Below are 22,907 nucleotides of genomic sequence, written 5' to 3'. Positions count from 1 at the left end.
CCTTCATCAGGAATGTGAAGAGGTCTGAGAGATAAATAGCAGGTGGGCTGGGGCTGGCGGGAAGGTAGGTGTCCCTAATGTATCTGATTCTTCTACCACTGCTGGCAGTGCATTCCATGCACCCACCACTCTCTTTGTAAAGAACCTACCTCTGACATCTCCCCTAAACCTTTCTCCAATCACCTTAAAATTGTGTCTCCTCATGATAGTGATTTCCATCCTGGGAAAATGTCTCTGGCTATCCACTCTATCTATGCCTCTCATGGTGGATGCAGGTGGAGGGTAATTGTGACATAGGTCAGTGGGGAGGGGTAGAGCAGAGAGGTGGGAAGGATGATGAACAGGTAGGACAGGTCAAGAGGGTTGAATCTGGGATGAGGTGGAGGGAGGGGAGATTTAAAAACTGATGGAGTCGATATTGATGCTGTGTGGTTGAAGGGTCCTGAGGTGGAAGATGAGGCGTTCTTTCTCTAGTTGGTTTTGATTTGACAGTGGAGAAGACCCATGACTTGCATGTCATTGGGGGAGTGGGAGTGGGAGGGGGAGTTGAGGTGGTCAGCCACAGGACAGTGGGATTGTTTGATGCTTGTGTCCAAGACATGTTCCCTGAAAACTCCGCAAGTTGGCATCCTGTCTCCCTGATGTAGAGGAAACCACACCAAGAGCAACAGACACAGTAGATGAGGTGGGTGTGTGTGCTGGACAATCTCTACCAGTTGTGGAAGGATCCTTTGGAGCCTTGAAGGAGGTGTGGACACAGGTTTTACACCTCATGCTACGGCAAGGGAAGGTGCCAGGTGTGGGGGGGCATGGACTTAACAAGGAAGTCACAAAAGAAGTGGTCTCTGTGGAATGCCGATAGGGGTGGAGAAGGAAATACATCTTTCGTGATGAATGTGGTGGAAAGTGAGGACTAAGGGGATTCTATCCTTGTTGTAGTTGTAGGGTTCAAGGACAGAGGTGCAGGAAGTGGAGGAGATGCACTGCAGAGCATTGTTGATCATGTGGGAGGGGAAATTGTGGTCCTTGAACTAGGAGGCCATCTGGGATGTCCTGGAGTGGAATTGCTCCTCATGGGAGCAGATATGACTGAGGCAGGGGAATTGGGAATAAGTGATGGTGTTTTTACAGGAGGCAGGGTGGGAGAGGGTATAGTCCAGGTAGTTTTGGAAGTCGGTGGGTTTGAAATAGATGTTGATGTTGAGTCAGTCACTGGAGGTAGCGACAGAGAGGTCCAGGAAGGGGAGGGAAGTGTCAGAGGTGGTCTCTGTGAATTTAAGGTTAGGGTGGAAAGTGTTTGTAAAGTTGGTGAATTGTTTAACCTCGCGCCATTGCAGTCATCAGTGGAGCGGAGGAAAAGGTGGGGGATGGTGCCGATGTCGCTGCTGAAGATGGGCTGTTCTACATACCCGACGAAGAGGCAGGTATAGCTGGGGCCCATGCGGGTGCCCATGGCTACCCCTTTGGTCTGAAGGAAGTAGGAGGATTTGAGGACCAGTTCCTCCAAGGGACTGAATATGTTAGTGGAATGGTACTGTTGGGTCAACAGAAGAGACTTTCCTATGCAGGGATTATGTCCGAAATGTTGACTCCTCTGCTCCTCAGATGCTGCCTGACCTGCTGTGCTTTTTCAGCGCACACTTTTTGACTCTGATTCTCCAGCATCTGCTGTCCTCACTTTCTCCTCCTTTCTTCATGCATGAAATACTACATCTCTAACAATCTTCTGGTGCTGATCGTAATTCTCATGGAGAGTATCAAATGAAAACAGTTTAATCTCTCTCATTGATGCTGACTTGATGAAATACAGAAATTTCTGGAGAAACTCAGCGAGCCTGGCAGGACCAGTAAAAAGAGAAACAGAGTTGATATTTTGAACAAAGAACAGTACAACACAGAACAAGCCGTTCGGCCTCAGTGTTGTGTCAACCCCTTATTCTACTCTAAGATCGGACTAATTTACATACCATTAATTTTACTATCTTCCATATGCCTATCCAAGAATCACCTTAAATGTCCCTAATATATCTGATCTACTATCACCGCTGCCACTGCATTGCATGCACCCTCCACTCTATGTAAAAAACCTACCTCTGATAGCTCCACTAAACGATCCTCCAATCACCTTAAAATCATGGCCCCCCATGATAGCGATTTCCACCCTGCGAAAAAGTCTCTGGCTATCCACTCTATCTATGCCTCTCATCTTGTTCACCTCTATCAAGTCATCTCTCATCCTTCTTCACTCCAATGAGGAAAGCCTGAGCTCCCACAACCTTTCTTCCTAATTCATGTCCTCCAGTCCAGGCAACTTCCTGGTAAATCTCCTCTGCATCCTCTCTAAAGCTTCCACATCTTTCCTGTAATTAGGTGACCAGAACTGAACACAATATTCAAAGTGTGGTCTAACCAGCGCTTTATAGAGCTGCAGCATAACCTTTGTCGCTCTTGGACTCAATTCCCCTGCTAATGGAAGCTGAAAATGTGTTGCTGGAAAAGCACAGCAGGTCAGGCAGCATCCAAGGAGCAGGAGAATCGACGTTTCGGGCATGAGCCCTTCTTCATGCCCGAAACGTCGATTCTCCTGCTCCTTGGATGCTGCCTGACCTGCTGTGCTTTTCCAGCAACACATTTTCAGCTCTGATCTCCAGCATCTGCAGTCCTCACTTTCTCCCTGCTAATGAAAGCCAACGTACCATATGCCTTCCTAACAACCCTATCAACTTAGGTTACAACTTTGAGGGATTTATGGATGTGGACTCCAAGATCCCTCTGTTCCCCCACACTGCCAAGAGTCCTGCCTTTAATCTTGTAGTCTGCATTCAAATTCAGTCTTCAAAAATGAATCACTTCACACTTTTCCAGGTTCAACTCCATCTGCCACTTCTCAGTCCAGCTCTGCATCCTGTCAATGTCCCATTGCAACCTACAACAGCCCTCCACACTATCCACAACTCCACTGACCTTCGTGTCATCAGCAATCTTGCTAACCCACCCATCCATTTCCTCATCCAAGTCATTTATAAAAATCACAAAGAACAGAGGTCTCAGAACACCACTGGTCACCGAGCTCCAGGCTGAATACTTTTCCTCTACTACCACCCTCTGTCTTCTATGGACCAGTCAATTCTGTATCCAGACAGCCAGATTTCCCAGTATCCCGTATCCCATATCCCTTACTTTCTGAATGAACCTAAAATGGGAAACCTTATCAAACGCCTTGCTACAATCTATGTACACCACATGCACTGCTTTACCTTCATCAATGTGTTTTATTACATCCTCAAAGAATTCTATAAGGTTTGTGAGGTATGACCTGACCCTCACAAAGCCATGCTGACTATCTCTAAACAAGATCTCTAAACCTGGTGTTGTGTGATTTTTAAATCTCTAAACAAGCTATGCTTTTCCGAAATAATCATAAATCCTGTCTCTCAGAATCCTCTCCAATAACTTGCCCTCCACAAACCTAAGACTGACTGGTTGTAATTCCCTTTCTTGAACAAAGGAATAACATTTGCCACCCTACAATCATCTGGTGGTACTCCAGTGGACAATGAGGGTGCAACGATCATTGCCGAAGGTGCAGCAATCTCTTCCCTCATTTCCCGTAGAAACCTTGGGTGTATCCCGTATGACCCAGGTGATTTATCTATTGTATGTGTTTCAAACTTTCCTGCACATACCCCTCCTTAACTTCAACCTGTTTGAGCATATCAGCCTGTTTTACTGTGTCCTCATATAGGACAAGGTCTCTCTCTCTGGTGAATACTGAGGCAAAGTATTCATCAAGGACCTCCCCTACCTCCTCCAACTCCAAGTTTGAGTTCAATAACCTTGCTTCAGATCAGCCACTGGACTCAATGCTAATTCTGCTTTCTCTCCACAGATGCTACCTGACCTGTGAAGTTTCTTCAGCTGTTTCTGTTTGTGTTTCAAATGTTCAGCATCTTTGTTTTGATGCATTTTGGGAAATCTAATTCTCAAACAAATTATACAGTAAACGGAAGAGCCTTGGGAAAAGTTGATGAGCAGAGAGATCTGGGAATGCAGGTCCATTGTACCCTGAAGGTTGCTGCACAGGTGGATAGAGTGGTCAAGAAGGCACTTAGTATTCTTGCCTTCATCGGACAGGGTATTGAGTATAAGAGTTGGCAGGTCATGTTAAAATTATACAAGACATTGATTCGGCCGCATTTAGAATACTGTGTACAGTTCTGGTCGCCACATTACTAAAAGGATGTGGATGCTTTGGAGAGGGTGCAGAGAAGGTTTACGAGGATGTTGCCTGGTATGGAAGGTGCTATTTATGAAGAGAGGTTGAGTAGGTTAGGATTGTTTTCATTAGAAAAAAGGAGATTGAGGTTTACAAAATCATGAAGGGTATAGACTGGGTGGATAGAGATAAGTTTTTTCCCAGGGTGAGGGATTCAATAATGAGGGGTCACGCTTTCAAGGTGAGAGGTGAAAAGTTTAAGGGGAATATATGCGGCAAGTACTTCACACATAGGGTGGTAGGCGCCTGGAACGCGTTGCCAGCAGAGGTGGTAGAGGCAGGCATGGTAGATTCATTTAAGATGTGTCTAGACAGATGCATGAGTAGGTGGGGAGCAGAGGGATACAAATTATTAGGAATTGACCAACAGGTTTAGACAGTAGATTTGGATCGGTTCAGGCTTGGAGGGCCGAAGGGCCTGTTCCTGGTCTGTAAATTTTCTTTGTTCTTTGTTTTATTTTAGTGACTGGATCGATGTTCGTTGACTGAACGTGTTGTTTTTTTTTGTGTGAACACATTGCAGATGCTCCTCCTTGTAGCAATTTTCTCATCTTTTAAATATCTTTATTTCAGAAAATCTGTTGGTGCTTACGGTAGCGACCAAAGAAACAGATGGCTTCAAACGTTTCATGCAGACAGCTCAACATCTCAACTATACAGTCAAGGTAGGCACTTTCAATGTAGCTGAAAGATCTTTCAAGATCTAAAGGTTCAAAGTAATTTGCTGGCGTGTGTTCATAGCGCCTTCATTTATCTTACTTCCTCACATAGTATTTTTACTCTCATTGTAACCATCATGGATAAAGACATCACTGATTACCTTCTTGAAGAACTCACTCCCCAGACTACCATCTTCATTATCAGCCTTTATAAATGAAATATTTCCAATTCACTTACTACGCATTCTGTATTCCCAAAAGTCGTCCTTGAACCTCCATATATTACAATATTTCTGCAGTTGTTGATTTTTTGAACCACTACTTTTCATCTGCCTTAGTTCCTAGGGAAACCAATATTCCCTCTCACTGTGGTACAGCACTAATCTTCCCTTCCTTAATTGTAAGGGATGCAAACTTAAAAAATATGGCACAGAGCTGCTCATTATCAGAATGGGTTGCACCACAGACATATAGAGAGGAGGAGCAGAGGGATCTTGGGGTCTATGTTCATAGGTCTTTGAAAGTTGCCACTCAGGTGGATAGAGCTTGTAAGAAGGCCTATGGTGTATTAGCGTTTATTAGCAGAGGGATTGAATTCAAGAGTCGTGAGGTGATGCAGCTGTACAGGACCTTGGTTAGGCCACATTTGGAGTACTGTGTGCAGTTCTGGTCGCCTCACTTTAGGAAAGATGTGGAAGCTTTGGAGAGGGTGCAGAGAAGATTTACCAGGATGTTGCCTGGAATGGAGAATAGGTCGTACGAGGATAGGTTGAGAGTGCTAGGCCTTTTCTCGTTGGAACGACGAAGGATGAGGGGTGACTTGATAGAGGTTTATAAGATGATCAGAGGAATAGATAGAGTAGACAGTCAGAAACTTTTTCCCCGGGTACAACAGAGTGTTACAAGGGGACATAAATTTAAGGTGAAGGGTGGAAGGTATAAGGGAGATGTCAGGGGTAGGTTCTTTACCCAGAGAGTGGTGGGGGCATGGAATGCGCTGCCTGTGGGAGTGGCAGAGTCAGAATCATTGGCGACCTTTAAGCGGCAATTGGATAGGTACATGGATGGGTGCTTAAGCTAGGACAAATGTTCGGCACAACATCGTGGGCCGAAGGGCCTGTTCTGTGCTGTATTGTTCTATGTTCTATGTTCTATTTGGTTCTTCAAACCTGCTCTCCCATTAAATTTAAACATGGCTGACCATCCAACTCAGTACCCTGTTCATAAAGCTCAAACAAGTCCTGCTCTCATACAAGTCATTGAGCGATAGTCATACAGCACAAAAGCAGACCCTTTGGTCCAATCAATCCATGTCGAACATCATCCCAAACTAAACTAGTTCCACTTTTAAAAGGTGCAACTTTTCAAAAAAAGGTTTTGTGATTTACACATGAAAGAAGTGAAACTGTCATGATATTCTAACAGATGAAACGCTTAACAGACAATCAATTTTTCGATGTATAATTTCAGTTACACCACACTGTAAATTTTTGCTATATATTCTGTGTGTTGGATCGAGCCCTCCACTACCACCTGATGAAGGAGTGACACTCCGAAAGCTAGTGCTTCCAATTAAACCTGCTGGACTATAACCTGGTGTTGTGTGATTTTTAACTTTGTCCACCCTAGTCCAACTCCGGCATCTCCGAATCATCTCCGCATCATGTTTCTATCTGACTACATTTGGCCCATGTCCCTCTAAACCGTTCCTACTCATGTACTTACCTAAGTGTCTTTTAAATGTTGGAATCGTGCCCCATCCTCCACTTCCTCTGATAGTTCATTCCATGCATGAACCACTCCTTATGTAAAAGATTTGCCCCTCATTTTTAAATCTGTCTCATCTCACCTTTAAAAAATGCCACCTAGTTTTTAACTTCCCCATCCTAGTGAAAACATACCTGTTAAACCTATCTATACCCATCATGATTTTTCTTCTAAATCTGCTCGGTGTTTCAGGATTATCCCAGAGTGCAAAGATAGAGTCCAGCAACATTTCTCTCCACTAAGTTGCTTGCTTAAACCTGTTTCCCTGTCACCTTCCACTTTAACCTCTAACAATAAGAATGAGAAATCATAGATCATGCATGTACACGTGTAATGTTCTCTCTGTCTTCATACTTTTAATTGGACTTTCTTCAGAATTATTATTTGAAAATTGAGGGGTTACCTTTGGGAAGGAACGGAAGGAAAACAGGATTTCAACTCAACAACTACACAGTGTTTAGTTTTGTCTTTGACCATTTGGCTAAGGATAGTTAGTGGATCTGAAGTGAAAGGAGGTTAAACAGGAATAACTTCTATAAGCCGTATTCCTTTATCCGAATCTCATAGTGGCCCGGCTTATAAATGGCAATTCCTGAAGAAGGGCTTATGCCCGAAACGTTGATTCTCCTGTTCCCTGGATGCTGCCTGACCTGCTGCGCTTTTCCAGCAACACATTTCCAGCTCTGATCTCCAGCATCTGCAGACCTCACTTTCTCCTATAAATGGCAATTCCCTTGGGTTTATTTTCTTGACAGTTTGGGACAGATTTTCAGTCTTAATTTTCAGAACTGAACATGCCTCAGTAGTTCTGGGACCCAAACCACCCCAGAATGCTGTAGGCACCCCCACCTGAAGCTTCCAGAGCTGTAGCTAAATAAAGAGCAGGGAGTGGATTTGTTGTCCAATCAGAATGTCAGTTCAACTGGGACAATGCATCCATCCTGGGACAGGCCAAACGGAGACTTGTGCGGGAATTCCTGGAGGCCAGGCATTCAAACTGGAACTCCATTTACAAACATATCGATTTGGACCCCATTTACCAACCACTCAGAAACAGAACCAGAAATGATACCATCAGCCATAACCAACCCAGACAGGTAAATAATAAGCGTGACAGAACCCCAGCGCTTCACCAGAGGCTCACTGATGATGTTACCTAGTATGGTGATGAAATGTCTGAAAGCAAACACACTAGGCCAACGTGCAAACCACAAACTGGTCCACAATCTGAGCTCCAAGTCTTCTCCAAAATCTCAGGGTGTTGTTGCTGTGCTGCACAACTGTGACTGTAATAACTGTAATTGGACTCCTGGTGTTGGAGGGCTAGTAGGAGAGAAAGAGGGACATTTCTCTTGCTGTTTAAAAAAGACGTGGCCAGACCATGATCTAGAGTGCCAACACTTCCACAGAATGGCTGGAGATGTCTCATAACAAATCAAAACAGAATGATTAAAAACATGTACAAATGTAAGGGTTGGGAGCAGGATTGATCCAATCACCACCTTAAGCATGCTTTGCCATTAATTAAGATCACGGCTGATTTGATTTCTTCACATTACCCCTACTCCAGACAGCCCAAAGTAATAAAAAGGCAATTAGAACTCTTGTGGTATAGTGCTAGTGTCCCTATTTCTGAGCCAGGAGGCCTGTGTTCAAGACTCACCTGTCCACAGGCACGTCGTAACATCTCTGGACAGATGAATGAGGAAGTAACAATTGATGAGTGATAAACTACTCACTGATGCATGGTTTGGGATGCAATTCTGTTCCTGAAGCTTGTTATGTTCCTGTGGTTAAAATTTCATGTTTTCACCTTTCTGACCAAGGTTAGATTCCTGGTCAGGGAAGGAAGTTTTAGTGGACCTGATGGCATGGTAGTAATTGTGACGATGCTGCTTCTTCAAAAAGGTTATTTTATCCTTTTATTTTGAAGAGAGGTTGGAAAAGCAGAGGTGCCGAGGTGTCTAGGGTTTCAAAAAGTTTAACAATGGAAGGCGATTGGCCAATTCTGTCAGTTCAGATTTTCTTTCTAGTATGTTTTAGCTGTTGCAGTCACAAGATGAGAGTCCAGGGGAGTTGTAAGCTTCAATAAAGAAAGCCTTTCAATTTCTCTGAAATCTCTCGCTGCAAGTTGTTCCCTCTGCCCTGTAAGAATCTGTATTTGAATTTTTTTTTTGCCAAGGGGTGTGTTTATGGGATGATACTGGGCTGGAACAGTTAATTCGTTAAGTTGCTGTATCGAGTTGGTTAAGTTTTCCAATACACAGGAACTTTGATTATCCAAATGTGATTGGCGGGCACTATTTCGTTCAGATAATCGATTTTATCTTAAATGAGGAAAGACATGCTGATCTAACGCTGTCCTACTGGAGAATTTGTTTAAATTCTATAACTTTAATGAGTCTGCCATTTAAACAAACTAATCCTTGCAGTCTGCAAATCACAGGTTAAAATGAAAAGGACACCATCACACAAATACTGTATATGAAATCCCAGCATTAAACAAGGTCCCGAACAGCTTCGTAGATTCCAAGAGCATTTGTTAGTTTCTGGGAACTCAGTCTCGCGATAGAAACACAGAAGTACAACCCCACCCACGCGTTTACATTCTCAGCCATTTATTTTAATGAATGGCCCAATGAAGTGATGGGAATACTCTAAAACACTTATTTTTGTAAAGGGCTGTGTAACAACCTATGCCTAAAAAAAAATCCAGTCGCTGATGCTTAAGTTGCTTGTGTTTCTTTGATTTTGCCAGCGTTTTCACATGTTCTTCAGTACAGGTAAATCTAATACACTTACATCTTTGATGTAACATTTTTGTGGGACTTTGAAATCTTTGGATAATCCGAAATTTGGAATTGATATTTGGATAATCGAGGTTCCTCTGTAGCTAAGATTCTAAATTCCGCTTGCTTTTATTCATGTTTCAATTATATTGTTTAAATAAATTCTGTTTTTCTCAAAGATGAGTGGTTTGACCAGCTGCATCGCATTTGGAATATCCACTTCACATCTGTGTGTACGAAAAGGTTAGGGTCTAGGCCTTGACTTAGGGTTAGGATCTTGAAGTATTTTGAGGGGTTCATACCAGTAACATAATTAATCCCAGAATGCCGGGTAACGCTCTGGAGGTGGGGGGTTCGAATCCCACCTTTTGAAATATGAGAAGGGTTGTTATAGCGCAGTGATAGTCTCCTTACTGAGGCAAACAAAGGGGTAGCTGATGATAAGCCTGGAGGGTGACAAATGCTGAATGGGTGCTAACAGGAAGTGTAAATAGTTGAAAATGAGACAGTTGTAATTCATGCAGAACTGGACCAATTAGTGTGGGGATGGGTTCAATGCATCTCAGAATCATGACAACTGGCCAGACTGATTGCTTGTCTGATAGGTGGGATTGGAAACATAGCAGAAGGAGCCTATGGCTTGTGATTTAAAAGGATGACTGGAAACAGAGATGGGTTTCTTTAATCATGAAACTCTCCCCTCACCTGCCCAAAGCCACTCTTTCCCTCACCACCTCCGACCCCTACCCATAGTCACTCTTTCCCACCCCCCCCACCCATAGTCACCCTTACTTCCCACCTCTGACCCCTCATAGTCGCTCCTCCCCCCCCCCCACCAACCTCTACCCAACAGTTACTCTTTCCTTTCACCTCCGACCCCTACCAATAGTCACTCTTTCTCTCCCCCCCCCCCCCCCCCACCAACTCCGACCCCTACCCATAGTCACACTTTCCCCTCGCCTCCATCCTCTAACCGCAGTCGCTCTTATCCCTCATCTCTGACCTCTACCCATAGACACTCTTAGCCTTCACCTCCGACCTTTCCAGGCCATCAGGAATGTTCACACTAAAGCTTGGAGCAGCTGCTGTCCAGGCACAATGTGGAAAGACCACTGTCTGAGGTCTTTCTGTCAAAGTTAAATGGAGGTCTGTTCAGTTTCTGGACCCTCCCGGTACCTCGGATGTATGTAAATATAATTCTGCACGAGTAAGAAATTCCTTGGATTTGTTTGTTGGATAGAGTCAAACTCCAATATTTGTTTGTCCCTTATAATGCTACTCCACGGAACTGACTGTGTACATAAAGTATATTTTTGAATTTAAAAAAAGTGTTACAACAAGAAGCAGGGATGCTAGAGAAATTCAGCAGGTCTGGCAGCGTATATGGAGAAAGAAACCGAGTTAACGTTTCGACTCTGCGTGACCCTTCGTTGGAAGCAGTGCTGCAGTTTTGGCTTCCTCATGTGAATGGGTTTCTGCTTTGTTCCTCTGTGCAGGTACTTGGTGCAGCGGAAGAGTGGCGTGGGGGAAACATACCTCACACAATTGGTGGAGGACAGAAAGTGCGACTGTTGAAGGAAGAGATGCAAAATCACGCTGACCGCGATGATCTTGTGGTGCTGTTCACTGACAGGTACAGTGTGTGCTTGAAACGGTTATCTAATGTTTCAGCTTCCTGGAAAACTGCACTGCTCAGTGGCATTTGGGTGGACAATTTTGTGGAACCTTGATCTATTGAATCCAAACATTCGCTGTGTTTTGGTGCATGGAATTAATAACACCTTTTTAATACCATGTCTGACTGAAGGGAACGTACCTGAACTGCTGTGCCTGAGGTGACGGAGCCTGAAGGGTGCATTCTATTTGCGCATCATCTGACCAGTAGAGGAAGGAAATTTTCATCCTGTCTCTGGTTGACTGCTTTCAACACTTTTTAAATACTCTTTAAACCAATTCTTAAGTTTAGAAATAACTTTCTGTGGCTTTAACTATCACTGAACAACACAGTGAACGGTCTAAATTCTTGCCAGCCACTTTAAGCTTTAATTAACATCTTTGTGCCTCTTTCTCAGTACTATTTTTGTAACATTCTATTTCCATAGACATGAACATCAACTTCCAGATGTTGATTATTTATTCACAGGGTACTATTTCCTCACCCAATTTTCTCATTTAGCACAGGGCTCTTGTAGCACACTGGTAGTGTCCATACACCTGGACCAGGAGATCCCTACTCATACTTGTGTCATAAGGTCGATTTAGAAGATAAAAACCATCAAGGATCTTCTCCTGAAAATTATTTTTTTTAAATCAATGCGCAACTTTTGGGTACAGCAGCTGTTGACTGTCATTTGCTTAACCTTTGACTTCTACTGCTTTAGGGAATGAGAGTAAGAATTTAATGATGGCACGGTGGCTCAGTGGTTAGCACTGCTGCCTCACTGCACCCAGGGACCTGGGTTCGATTCCAGCCTCAGGTGATTGTCTGTGTGGAGTTTGCACATTCTCCACGTGTCTGTGTGAGTTTCCTCCCACAGACCAAAGGTGTGCAGGTTAGATGGTAGTCATAATATGGAGATGCCGGAGTTGGATTGGGGTATACAAAGTTATAAAATCTCACAACACCGAGGTTATAGTCCAACAGGTTTAATTGGAAGCACTAGCTTTAGGAGCACTGCTCCTTCTTCAAGTGGTTGTGGAGTATAAGATTGTAAGACACAGAATTTATAGCAAGAGTTTACAGTGTGATGTAACTGAAGTTATACATTGAAAAATACCTTGATTGTTTGCTAAGTCTCTCGTCTGTTAGAATGACCATGATCGTTTCACTTCTTTTACATGTAAATTGCAAAACATTTTTAAAAAGTTACATTCTTAAGTGAACTTTAACAATTGGTGTCAGCCCAGACAATGTACTGTATTGGTGCTGCTGTGCTGCTGTCTGTGACATAATGTTCGACTGATTCTAATCTAAACAATGAATTAACAGAATCTTGCATCGATTCATGCAGTTTTTGAGCAAAGTACAATGTAACTGTGCAAGTACAAGTTCACCCCACAAACGTATATGTGTATGTATGTGTGTGTGTGTTTGGGGGGGGGGGGGGTGGTCGTGGGGTTGTGTCTGAGAGTGTGGGTGTGGCACAACCCCACGATTGCTCTCTCCCCCCCCCCCCCCCCCCCCCAAACACACACACACATGCATACACATATACGTTTGTGGGGTGAACTTGTACTTGCACAGTTACATTGTACTTTGCTCAAAAACTGCATGAATCCATGTAAGATTCTGTTAATTCATTGTTTAGATTAGAATCAGTCGAACATTATGTCACAGACAGCAGCACAGAGGGGTGCTAATACCCAATACAGTACATTGTCTGGGCTGACACCAATCGTTAAAGTTCACTTAAGAATGTAACTTTTTAAAAATGTTTTGCAATTTACATGTAAAAGAAGTGATACGATCATGGTTATTCTAACAGACAAGAGATTTAACAAACAATCAAGGTATTTTTCAATGTATAATTTCAGTTACATCACACTGTAAACTTTTGCTTAAATTCTGTGTCTTACAATCTTATTCTCCACAACCACCTGATGAAGGAGCAGTGCTCCTAAAGCTAGTGCTTCCAATTGAACCTGTTGGATTATAACCTTGGTGTTGTGTGATTTTTAGACTGGTTAGATGGGTTGGCCATACTTAATGTAGGGTCATGAAGATAAGATGCAGAGGGGATAGCTCTGGGTGGGATTCTCTATAGAGAATCGACACAGTCTTGATGGGCCGAATGGCTCCTGTACTCACTGTAGGAATTCTATGAATTTATCACAGGAATTAATATCAGAACTGAAAGTGCCTGGATGTTGGCGTATCCACAATGCAAACTCAAGCAGTTAATATCTGTGGCTAATCCCTGCTGTTAGCACAATGACAGAGAAAAGCTGTCTCAAGAAAGTAAAAATTGTTTAGCCAAGAGATATCTTTGCAGTTTAAGGGGGTTTGCTGCTTTCCGGTTTTGACATCATCTACAGTGTAAATCCTCTCGAGGATTTGTACTCAAAAAAAAGTGTTGTGTGGTACAGTGCACCACAGAAATAGAAAGTTGTAGGCTTTTTATCCATCGCTTAGGTTTATTTATAAAATAAAATGAAGAACTGCAGACGCTGCATATCTGAAACAAAAGCAGAAATTGCTGGAAAACAGCAGGTCTGACAGCGTCTGTGGGAAGAAAGCAGAGTTAATGTTTTGAGTCCAGTGACTCTTCATCAGAATAATTACATTTATTTGATCACAGTCAGGTAGAATTAAGTTATGAGTGACCACGATGGTTTGTGCAAAGAAGGAAGAAAATCAGGCAAAGTTGCAGTTCTGGAACTAGTCGCTGGTTCCTCTGTCCCCACCTCCCGCTCCGTTGCTCGCATCTGGTCAGAAAGTATTCAGGTTTGGCTGCATTGCATTCCATTCTGATGTCTCCCATTAGCTCCTGATCAGCCCACGATGATAGCTGTTTGAAGAAGCAGCAGAGGGTTGGTGGCACTCTGTAAATCTTTTCCACAGCAAGACTGAAAACACTAGATGCATGTTATACCTATAGGATAGGTACTATATTTACAAATTTAGGGTGAGAAGGGAAAAATTTAAAAGGAACCTATGGGGCAACGTTTTCACGTAAAGGGTGGTGTGTGTGTGAGGAATGAGCTGCCAGAGGAAGTGGTGGAGGCTGGTACAATTACAACATTTAAGAGGCATTTGGATGGGTATCTGAATAGGAAAGGTTTATAGAGATATGGGAGAAAGTGAGGACTGCAGATACTGGAGAGTCAGAGTTGAAAAGTGTGGCGCTGGAAAAGCACAGCAGGTCAGGCATCATCCGGGGAATAGGAGAGTCGACATTTCGGGCATAAGCTCTTTATCAGGAATGGGCTTAATCCCAAAACATCGATTCTCCCACTCCCCAGATGCTGCCTGACCTGTTGAACTTTTCCAGCACCACATCTTTGATTTAGAGGGATATGGGCCAAGTGCTGGCAAATGGGAGTAGATTAGGTTGGGGTATCTGGTCGGAATGAACGAGTTGGACAGAAGGATCTGTTTCTGTGCTGTACATCTCTGTGACTCTAAGATTCTGCACCTAGGTACCTTGGTACCTAACATGGTGCCATAAGTTGTGATTTGCAAACTTCTCCCTCTACTCCTGTGAGTACATATGACAATAAACTTAATTCCATTGAAAAGAGCACCTCTATAGTTCAGTTTTCCAGTTTTCTAATCTTGATTGAGACCAGTTAAGTGGTGGTTCAGCAGGGAAAGAGGAAATGGGGAGAGCTTCCTGGTCTTTGAGAGACCTTCCTGGGGTCAGGAGCTGGAAGCAAATCACCCTTTAATTAACCCCAGACTGAAGGAGCATTAAACACGGCCAATAAAAAGGGCCTGCTCTTTAATGAGCTTATCATTTTTTTGAAAAATTAATTCACAGGATGTGGTATAGGCCAGCATTTATTGACCATCCCCTAGGAGATAGTTTAGAGTCAACCATGTTACTATGGGAAGGAGTCACCTGTAGACCAGATCAAGTAAAGACCCTTCCTTCCCTAAAGGATGTGATTGAACTAGATGGATTTATCCTGATAGTCATCTATGGTCAACATGAGATTGTTAATTCTGGATTATTTTGTAATGAATTGAAATATCACCATCTGTCATGGTGGGACTTGAACCCTAGTCCCCCAGAACATTACCTCGGGTCTCTACATCAGTTGCCTAGTGATAATACCACTCGGCCATCGTCTTCCCACTTGAGGTGGACTTCCCACTAACTTATTAAGTTGGTGACCACCTTCCTTACTTCATTCAGTCTAAATTCACACTTTACCCTGAACATGTACCTTTTCTGTCTTGACATTTTCAGCAGGGTTAAAATATTGTTTCAAGTTTCCTTTAGGAATCTTTCTTGCCTCAACAAGATCCTAATATCTGATCATTCCTCATCTCTGTTCCCTCAGATCCCTGAGATGAACTTTAAGTTGCTGTCCACTGTACTTGCAAAGTGAAAGAATATAATGGAGAAAATGTAATTTTAACACTTTGCATTAAACTAATTTTTAAAAACTGTCTGTAATGTAAAAAATGTTTTCCAGTAATTTTCACAGGAGTTGGCCCTATTTCCCTCCATTATTTTTCCACTCATCTTTGCCAGAGTTACAGCACGAGATCAAGAAATCTCTGCAGGAATTTTGCCCTGTTAACTTTACCCTTAATCAATTCATTCTGCTCTGTGCATTTTGAGCTGAAAGCCATACAATAAAGGTCTGACAGATCTCTTCACCAAGAAAAATTAATTGGCTTAACTAAGAATGTTCAAAGTGCTGCTTTCACTTCAAATATGCTTTTCTAATTCTGAAGAAATTTGACAGCTACAATGGACTGTAAACTGAGTGTACACAAAATAGCTCCAGATGTACAGAATGCTCTTGGTAATGGTTCCATTAAATGCAAGTTTGGCTACACTGGTAGTAATCTCCAATTCTTGTTTATACTTCAGAATGATCAACTTACTCCCTTCTTACGTGTCAGTGTAGTATTCCAAATTTGTCTTAATTATAACATGCCAGAGTATGTAAATCACTGGGTCCACAGCAGGATATGAGCTGTAATTTGGCATATTCACTCGCCAGTGCGGGGCGGGCCATAACAATCACTTTGGGAAATGTAAAACGTTATTCTGCTGTGATGTTTGGAGCATAATGCGTCAGGACAGTTCGAGCTTTATTTTGCTTTTATCCTGCTGCAATTGACGTGGTTGTGCTTCATTTGTGGTGACAATGGTTTTAAAAAGTGGTGCAGGGCTCCAGTCTCTAGCTCAGAGTTTGTTGCTTTTAATCGAGGACAAATATTCATGGCTGAATCCAACTCCGTACGCACGTAGCTCCTGGAAGAGTTCGTCTGACACTTTGGCTGTTGCTCTGTCCCACCACTGCACTGTCCAGCTGAATAATCTGGTGAATAATTTGGGAAATCTATCCTTCTGAGATCAACGAAGACTGGGATCTGGGTCTGATGCACACCAGAGAGAACTTTCATCAAATTTACCAGGGAAACAATTGAAGCTAAAATGTATTAGGCTCTGTGCTGCTGAGTGAGGAGGAAATGGCCCTAGTGGTATTATCGCTTGACAATTAATCAAGACACCTAGGTAATGTACTGGAAAGCAAAAACAGAAATTGCTGGAGAAACTCAGCAGGTCTGACAGCTTCTGTGGAGAGAAAGCAGAGTTAACGTTTCTGGTCCAGTGACCACTCTTCAGAACTGTTCTGGAGATCCATGGCAGATGGTGGAATTTGAATTCACTTTAAAAAAAATGGAATTAGCATTCAGTAAAAATCTGGAATTAAGAGTCTGATGATGACTATGAAGCCATTGTCTGATTGTCATAAAAATCCATCAGGTTCATAATGTCCTTTAGGGAAGGAAATCTGCCATCCTTGCCTGTCATACATATGACTGCAGACCCCCACAGCATTGTGGTTGACTCTCAACTGCCCTCAGAGCAATTAGGGATGATAAGTCAAAGTTGGCCTACCCAGTGATGCCTATTTCCCATAAATACCTACCCAAAGACAAATCCTTATTGAGTTTTCCAAGATTACCTGGCCTAGTTCCCTTGGTTACCAGAAAGATTGAGCATATGACATTTGGCTCTGTTAACTTGAGTGGACATGGCTCAAATTTGATTCTTCTTTGTTTCATCAACCTTTCATCCTGTCCCTGCACCTACCCCCAAGTATCCACTTTTTAGTTAAAAGGGGGATCGATTTAGTTTAACATAGATCACACCCACAAGACAAAAAAAGTCTCCCTGCACCAACGTTTGTGCTGATGCTAATGCATGACATTTCAGAAATATTTTATGGTTCATCGTCCGTGTCCTAAATGGTTTCTTTCTGTGCTGTAGCTTGTCTGTGGGTCCCTAGTACTAAATGTCATGAGTATACTGAGGAACTGTACCACTAAAGATTGATACAGTGAGCAACAGAGGATATAATTGGCTGGTTCTATCGGCTTACGCCTGAAACGTCGATTTTCCTGCTCCTCGGATGCTACCTGACCTGCTGTGCTTTTCCAACACCATACTCTTGACTCCAATCTCCAGCATCTGCAGTGCTCACTTTTGCCTGGTACTAATTAGATATTTGTAAATTGTTCTTGCTGCATTAGTGGCAGTCTCCAAAAACCTTTTTCTTCTTTCGCTTTATCTTGCAGTTTTGAGAATTCCTGGGAAATGGTAGGTTTATTTTTATTGCACCTTATCTACATCCTGATCGTACCTGAGTTATGTTAGTGCACTGGATCGATAGAATCTCCGGAGAGAGAAAGAGTTAATGTTTCAATTCAATGACCTTTACAGCAGAACATGCTGATAAACTGTGTCGTTGACCTGAAACGTTAACTCTGCTTCTCCCTCCAAGCTGCTGTCTGATCTCTCTCGTCTTTATGGAACATTCTGATTTGGTCGATCAGATTTCCAGCATTGGCAGCATGTTGTTTTTCGGAGAACACGACTGCAAATTCTGGAAGCAAATTGTAAATGAAAATAAAGCTGCAGATTGTGGGCAAAGATTAGTTCCTTAATGTTCTTTTAAATAAGGTAGTTAGTTGCCTATGGCTAATCCAGTTTGCATATATCATCGGTCCAATGTCAATATGATGCAGTATCTCTGGATCAAAATGTTAGTGCTGATTTATTTCCGTAGGTACTGCCAGACCTGAGTTTCTCCAGCAATTTCTGTTTTTGTTTCCGATTTCCAGCATCCACCGTTCCTTAGTTTTTTGTTCAATGTGGTTGATTAACTGTCGAGGAGAAAGTGAAGACTCCCCTCCTCCAAGTCCCTCCTCCCTACCTTTTATCTTCTCCTGCTGAACACTCTCTGCTCATTCCTGAAGAAGGGCCTGTGCCCGAAACGTCGAATCTCCTGTTCCCTGGATGCTGCCTGACCTGCTGTGCTGTTCCAGCAATAAAGTTTCAACTTTGATTAACTGTCTACTGATATTTCCTTGCAAACCATTATCAAGATTGCCACATGAACTGCAGTACGTTGTTGGGAACTGGCCAAGTACACTATTAAACAGAAGCAACGTAATCCAAATGCTGTAGATGAGAACAAAAACACAAAATGCCAGCAAAGTTAGGTTGCTCTGCTACGCTGTTGCATTTCAATGTTTTATTACTGCACATTTCATGTCACTTTTTCTGAAGCGAGTTGCTCAGACAGGAGAAAATGAGCAACTGGTGTCGACATTACTGAAGAAATATCTGCTGAGATTGCCAAAAAAATGCTTTTGCTGCATGGTGAAGAATCTCTGCCTGTTTTGGAAGTTTGTTGATGCAGCAGAACCCTGGAAAGTTTGCATCTTGTAAATGGAACTTGGAATAATTCTGACTCCTTTGTGCATATGCATAATCAGTCTGATTTCTGAGGACCGAGAAAGTTAAATGTCTTGCTAACCAATTGTAAGAAATTACCCTCCGCCCTATCTCAACAGCTGTTTCATTTCAGTTTTGCAGTTCTTTCCATTGAAGGCTTGATGTATGCCAGAAGAGAGTTTATCAACAGCCCGATGACCTGTACGCCAGCTGCTTCTCGTGACTTTTTCACCTGATAAGTCCCAGCAGGCTGCATAGTTTGGTTGGAGGAGTGGAGAGGTAGACTAATGGTTGACGTAGAATTATTTTTATTCGCCTAGGGGAGGCGATGGTCTAGTGGTAATATCACTGGACTGTTAATCCAGACACGCGGATGGTGTCCTGGTGATTGAGGTTCGAATCCTGCCACAGCACACTGCTGGATTTGAATTCAAATTTTAAACAAATCTGGGATTAGAGGTCTAATGATGATAATTAAACCATTGATGACTGTCAGGGCGAAAAACCCTAATGTTTTCACTAATGTCCTTTTTGGGGAGGAAACTGCTATCCTTACCTGGTCTGGTGACATGTGACTCCAGACCCACAGCAACATGATTGACTTTTAACTACCCTCTGGCCAATTAGTGTTGGGCAATAAATACTGACACAGCCAGTAACACCTTTGTCCTGTGAACGAAAAGTAATTTTGCATTGCTGTTTAGCAATTGGTTACCTATTCCAAATTGTCCTTGCAAAGGTGCAAGTGAGTCATAGCCTTGAACAGCTGAAGTCTCTGGGGATGTGTAGATACCCACAGGATGTTCCAGGATTTTGACCCATTGACAGTGAAGGAACAGTGACATAGTTGCAAGTCAGGACAATGTGCAACTTGGAATAAAACAGAATTGTAACATGCACATGAATGAATGCAGTGAAACGTTTGTAATTTCACCTCTGTGTTATCTTAGGTACAGAGTATCTATGTACAGATGCTTTGTGTTGTTACAGAATTGAAATAGTAAAAAAAAACAGACTAATATGGGAATACGGAGATTAAGTAATCAATAATGATAATAAAAAAGTATCTTTAAAGTACTCTAGTTACAGTCCTTCCTCACTGAGTCCGTGCCCACCACTCTTCAGGCACTAACTGTTGGTGGCTAGTTGCACCTCTCCAAAACCTCCAATAATGCGGTGCCCCATGCTGAACCCACACTCGCCCCGCAACCAGGAGTCCCTAGCTCCGAGGCTGCCTTGATGACACCAGGAGACCCCTGTGAGCATACCACACTGCCGCCATTACAGCTGCCATCTTGCCAACTCTGGAGTCCCCTGCTCCAGCCTGCAGCTTCCGGGAGCCCCATCCACTTGATTCCTGAAGAAGGGCTCATGCCCGAAACGTCAATTCTCCTGCTCCTTGGATGCTGCCTGACCTGCTGCGATTTTCCAGCAACACATTTTTAAGCTCTGATCTCCAGCATCTGCAGTCCTCACTTTTTCCTAGAAGATTTTAACCAACTGCGAATTCTCTTGCAAGGATGCCTTCCTTGAAGAAGCTCTCTTCCTCCCTCTACAAGGATCTCAGTGAGTCCCTCTCTCACTGCACACCCCAGGTCATCTCCTCTGCCCAGAAGCTCTTCAGCCACGTCCTCAAACAGACTCGCTACCACAGCCACATCTCCTTCCTCAGCACCTGTCTACGGAACCGACTGACACCGCATGGACTCCGGACTACATTCAGACCAACAAAATTTGGACCCAACCAGGACAACCAGTACCTACAACAAATCCGAAGCCTCCAGCAACAGACCTTCCTCTGGATCCCCCATTCCTGAAGAAAGGCTCATGCCCGAAAGGTCGATTCTCCTGCTCCTTGGATGCTACCTGACCTGCTGCGCTTTTCCAGCAACACATTTTCAGCCCCATCCACTTGCCCTTCTCAGAGTTGCTGTCTTTTCCGATGAAAAAGGAAGAAGACAGGAAAGAAGGAAGATGGAAAGAATAAGAAAGAGAGAAGGCAGTAGCTGGTCAGGAGCAGACAGGCTTAGGAGCCCGAACGTGCCTATCATGCTTGTCAGCTCAGGCTGGTGTTATCTTCCATCGCATTCCTACAGCCCATCCATTGAGCTTCTTGGTGCCTCTTATTTGAAAACATTGATTCTGTAGAAAAACGGTGGTCAGGTTCCCAAAAAAAAAGAAAGAAAATACCCGGTATTCCATTCACGCTGTTTTGTTTTTTTAACATCATGCACAAATTTTTTTAAAAATAGCTGAAGGGAGGGAAGCAGACGCTATCATTTAGTGGAATTATTTGCAAATTTGTACCAAGAGACCAAGGAGCTAGAGAACACCATTTGGCCTTCTCCACCATTTAGTAAGAACATAGTGACTCTGTTATGGACTTATTTTCCTGTCTGCCCACCATCATCTTTGATTTTCTCATCTATCAAAGCTCTAGCTAACTTTGCCTTGAATAAATTCAATAATCCTGCATCCACTGCTTCCTGGGGAGATCCTAGTGATCTTCTGAAAGAAAACATTTCTCCCTCTGTCTAAAAGGGAGACTTCCGATTTTTAAATTGTGTCCCCTTGTTCAAGTCTCCCACACAACAGGAAACATCTTCCTGTGTCCTTCAGATCTTATGCATTTCAATAAGGTTCGTCTAAACATTCTTCTAAGCTGCAATTTTTCAAAACATTAACTCTTCATTCCAGAAATGAGCCCAGTTGCCTTTCTCTGATCTGTTTCATTTTCATCCATTTTCAAAGAGGGAGACCACAACTGTACTCCATACGCCAGACATGATCTCACTGGCTTTGTATGCTGACAGTAAAACCTGCCTATTTTCGTGTATTTCATCCCCCTCTCATACAATACCAACATTCCATTTGCTGTGGGATTGTAACAATTTGTGATGTATATGCCTTTGTTATGTAATCCCTCTCCAGGAATTGGTTTAAATCAGTTGGCTGGATCATTGGTTTATTAGATTACTTACAGTGTGGAAACAGGCCCTTCGGCCCAACAAGTCCACACCACACCAACCCGGCGAAGCGCAACCCACCCCTACATTTACCCCTTACCTAACACTACGGGCAATTTAGCATGGCCAATTCACCTGACCTGCACATTTTTGGACTGTGGGAGGAAACCGGAGCACCCGGAGGAAACCCACGCAGACACGGGGCGAATGTGCAAACTCCACACAGTCAGTCGCCTGAGGCGGGAATTGAACCCGGGTCCCTGGCGCTGTGAGGCAGCAGTGCTAACCACTGTGCCACCCATGTTTATAGAGCAGTGTGATGCCAACAGCAGGGTTCAATACCCATCACCGGTTTGAGATTACCATGAAGAACTCTCTCAACCTCTTGCCTCGCTTGAGATCTGGTGGCCCTTGGGTTAAATCACCACCAGTTGCTTCTCTCTCTCTAATGAGAGCATCTCCTATGGTCTGGTAAGATTATGGCAACACAACACCAACAGTCCCTCTCCATTTAAAGACTTTACTGCTTTTTTGTTCTTCCTCCCAAAGTAGACACTTGCTTAGTTTCCATGTTATATTTGATAAATATTTAGCTAATTCACTTTACCTGTCAATATCTCTCTGCTGCCTCCTCCTGACAACTTACTTTCCTACCATCTTAGCTGAAGGGATGGAAGCAAAGAGCTATCATTCAGTGGCACTATTTTCAAATTTGTACCAAAAGACAATGGAGACATAGGACCCGGAGAACATTGTCTGGCTGTTCCACTATTTAATAAGAACAAGGCAACTCTGGTTATAGACTCAACTCCACTTTCCTTGTTGCATCTTAAAACTCAGCAGCCACAGTGAAGTATAAGCAACAGAAATGTTTCCACCACAATCCATACGTTTATGGCTTTGGCACATCCCTCATTCCACCATTACCATCAAATGGCGGGGGGTGGAGAGAGATCAATCCTCATTCAGGGAGGTGTATGGAAGGTGCCATCTGCAGTACCAAGTGGAATTTAAGAAGAGCTGCC

At 43.2% G+C, this 22,907-nt stretch overlaps 1 protein-coding gene across 4 annotated transcripts in view; it reads left to right on the top strand.

The window, feature by feature from the left end:
- Positions 1 to 22,907, top strand: part of plod2 (procollagen-lysine, 2-oxoglutarate 5-dioxygenase 2) — a 175,385-nt gene that overhangs the window by 58,035 nt on the left and 94,443 nt on the right. For all 4 annotated transcript variants that reach the window (XM_087993323.1, XM_087993322.1, XM_087993321.1 and 1 more), the window contains exons 2-3: positions 4,850 to 4,941; positions 10,988 to 11,124. In XM_087993323.1, coding sequence (XP_087849449.1) covers positions 4,850 to 4,941; positions 10,988 to 11,124 — 229 coding nt within the window. The remainder of the gene's footprint in view (positions 1 to 4,849; positions 4,942 to 10,987; positions 11,125 to 22,907) is intronic.

This window comes from Chiloscyllium plagiosum, unplaced genomic scaffold (genome assembly GCF_037043375.1).
Source record: "Chiloscyllium plagiosum isolate Xiang-an unplaced genomic scaffold, Cpla_swu_hap1 HiC_scaffold_13, whole genome shotgun sequence".
Classification (NCBI taxonomy): Eukaryota; Metazoa; Chordata; class Chondrichthyes; order Orectolobiformes; family Hemiscylliidae; genus Chiloscyllium; species Chiloscyllium plagiosum.
This window is presented reverse-complemented; position numbering and strand designations above follow the sequence as displayed.